Source organism: Austrofundulus limnaeus, unplaced genomic scaffold, assembly GCF_001266775.1.
Source record: "Austrofundulus limnaeus strain Quisiro unplaced genomic scaffold, Austrofundulus_limnaeus-1.0 Scaffold26, whole genome shotgun sequence".
NCBI classification, from domain to species: Eukaryota; Metazoa; Chordata; class Actinopteri; order Cyprinodontiformes; family Rivulidae; genus Austrofundulus; species Austrofundulus limnaeus.
Window position 1 is genome coordinate 49333 of NW_013952428.1, and position 2966 is coordinate 52298.

Genomic DNA, 2966 nt, shown 5'->3' on the forward strand with positions numbered 1-2966 from the left:
TGCACAGTGCAGCACTACAGACAGGGAGTAGACTTTGAAAAATCCGCATGTGCAGCAGTCAGTGTGTGTGGGGAAGAACAAAGCTTGAGTATCAATCTTTTTACACGAGTATTGTTCAGTATCAATACCAGCACTGGTATCGATATTATCGATATTTAGTATCGATCCGCCCACCTCTACTAACCATCCCAAACACCTAATTTAACTTCTATTATCCTAGATATCCTATTTCTAACCTCATTACCTAAAATTAACCGATCCCAGTCCCTAATATTAACCACGGACCCGAAACCAAAGGCCCTATGTGGCGCTAACCCGCAAAAGCCCTGTGCCTCAATAACTGACTCAAGGGGGTTACCTGATGCGTGAAAACCAGACACAGAGGGAATCTCGACTAAACTTCAATATGTGATAAGTTGGGAGTGAGAATGTGTTGAATAAATTTACTATTCTGACACCCTATTGGTTTGTAGGATCCATCACACCTTTATAACACATATCACCTCACACTCCAGCAGGACAAAGCAGACGTATTTAGCCTTGTATGAAGACCCTGGCAGCAACATACAGTTTATGCAGCTGATCAGGTGGCCCAAGTCATCCTAAATTTTAACATTTTATTATATTTTATAGTCAGTATTCCCTTTAGAAAAATGTTTTTGGGACGGTGAGATTCTGGGGTGTGGCCCAAGCTTTTATTCTTAATGGCATTTTTTCCTTTCATTAGTTTTAAAATCAGTACTTTTACACTTTTACTTGAGTAAAAAGCTTGAATTGATGTTTCTACTTCCAAAAGTATATTTAAACCCTAATGTCTATACTTGTACTTAAGTAATACATGTGAATACTTTTAACGCCTTTGTATGCGACACATACTGTACGTAATGTTTGGCCTTTGGTACTTACAGTGACAGACTGAGCTCATTCCTAACATATGTAGACAATCAAGTACTGATTTGTGTCCTCTGGTGAGTTTGTTGCCTTTTTTGCATAATGAAGCAAATTAACATACTGGTGGTTTATATATCAAGTGCAAGCTGTGCCAGTGTCCAATCAGTCTCTTCCGAGCAACCTTGTAGAAGCAACAGATTTAATAATAAAACATAAATAACAAAGAAATCAAACWCATTTTCAAATGCCAAACGAGACAGAGCATCCCCTGTGGGAGCTCAGAAAGTGCAGGAAGCTTAAAGGAAATGTATCATCCGCTGTGCTCACACAGAACATCATCATTTTTCATCTGTACTGAGGAAGAATTACATACTGGACTTAGCAGGAAGAGATTTAACAGACGATTAGCATCGCTTCTGCATCACMGCGCTTCCTGACTATCATTGAATATTTGCCCTGTTTGGTTTTTTAGCACAGTAAAGCATGACATACAGACACAGATGAATTATTTTGAAGCTATTTTGTGGAAATGAATGACTTTTATACCAGAAAATAACATGCAATTGCACAGAAGTCTGTAAAAAAAGACATTATTTCATAATGATCTGCGAGTAAGGCTTGATCGAGCAGCCTAGTAAAGTTTTGAAACACCACGTTTGTGTTTCTTCTTCCTTCAGTGGCGCTGATACTAATGGAGACATTTGCTCCAAAACTGTGTGGTCTAACCTTAGAGGAGGAACTTCATCTTCAGGTGTAAAAACATTTGGCACAGCTCACCTCTGCAGACTCCAGGTTTTCTCCATTTTTCATCCATCTGTAAGAGGGTTTGGGCTTCCCTGTGGCTTTGCACTCCCACACCAGTGAGTCATCGATGAGCTTCTGGACATCCTGGGGCTTCTCGATGAGATGAGGTGGAGCTGGAAACAYGAGAAGCCAGAAGAAGCCGTGCTATTGACTTGTTATACAAATAACAGATTATAAGAAAAGATGTTTAAACTTGGAAGTAGCTGTTGATTTTTGAGTCTGAATTGTCAGCTCATAACTATAGTGTCACATTACTCTTTTAAGAAAAAGCACAAACAGTTCTTAGAGCTGGAAAATATATTGCTTTATTATTTTATTTTAGCCAATCAGTCTACCAACTGACCAAATGACAGAAAATTAAACTATTTAACATAATAAACATTTAACCTTGCAATTATCAACAACATAAACTTAATTCAACAAGATAGCTTTAGCAGCCTTTTAGCACCAAATGTGCCTTTTCATGACCTAACAGCACTGAAAATTTAAGGCCTAGCATTGCCAAATCATTCATGCCAAAGTGTTAAACTAAAATTATTTTACATTGAAAAATGGAGTTATAATCCATTTTTATTAAAATAATACTCAATATAGGTTATAAATGATTCTCAGCTAAAAGCCACATCGAACTATTGCACAGCTTCTGTACAATTTAATTAACTATAGACATTTTTGAGTTGTCTATAATTGATTAGCTGCCACAGCCATCTTAAACTGGGTTTATTTCAAAAGTAAAACAGTTGCAGATGTACAGTAACTACTTTAAAATATGCTTAAACATATGTGCAGTGGTTCATTAGTTACAGATACAATGTAGATTCCACCACTTATTGTTAACGTTTTAAGCAAAGRAATGACACAATAAGCAGTTTTAAAGCATGTGTTGAAATGGATCTTACAGCCACACCAAATTTCAAGTAAATATCTGTAAAATATTATGAATCATTCAATGAATGAATCAGCAATTTCTGTTTTTATAGGGTCAATTTGCTGTAGAACCATTTGAAATGAATCCACTCCTAAAGTTGTTTGCTGGTAAAGATACAGCGGGTRAAATAAGTATTGAACACGTCAACATTACTAGAGGTGCTAATGACATGAAATTTTCACYAGTTGTCAGTAACAACCCAAGTGMTCCATACATACAAAGAAATCAAACCATAAATGTCCAGAAATAAAGTTATTTGTAATAATGTGSAATGACACAGGGAAAAAGTATTGAACGCATGAAGAAAGGGAGGTGTAAAAAGGCATGGAAAGCCAAGACACCA

General features: G+C 36.7%; 1 protein-coding gene across 2 annotated transcripts in view; it reads right to left on the reverse strand.

The window, feature by feature from the left end:
• Positions 1 to 2966, reverse strand: part of LOC106515062 (contactin-4) — a 116128-nt gene that overhangs the window by 41262 nt on the left and 71900 nt on the right. For both annotated transcript variants that reach the window (XM_014004675.1, XM_014004674.1), the window contains exon 9: positions 1669 to 1808. In XM_014004675.1, the coding sequence (XP_013860129.1) occupies positions 1669 to 1808 (140 nt within the window). The remainder of the gene's footprint in view (positions 1 to 1668; positions 1809 to 2966) is intronic.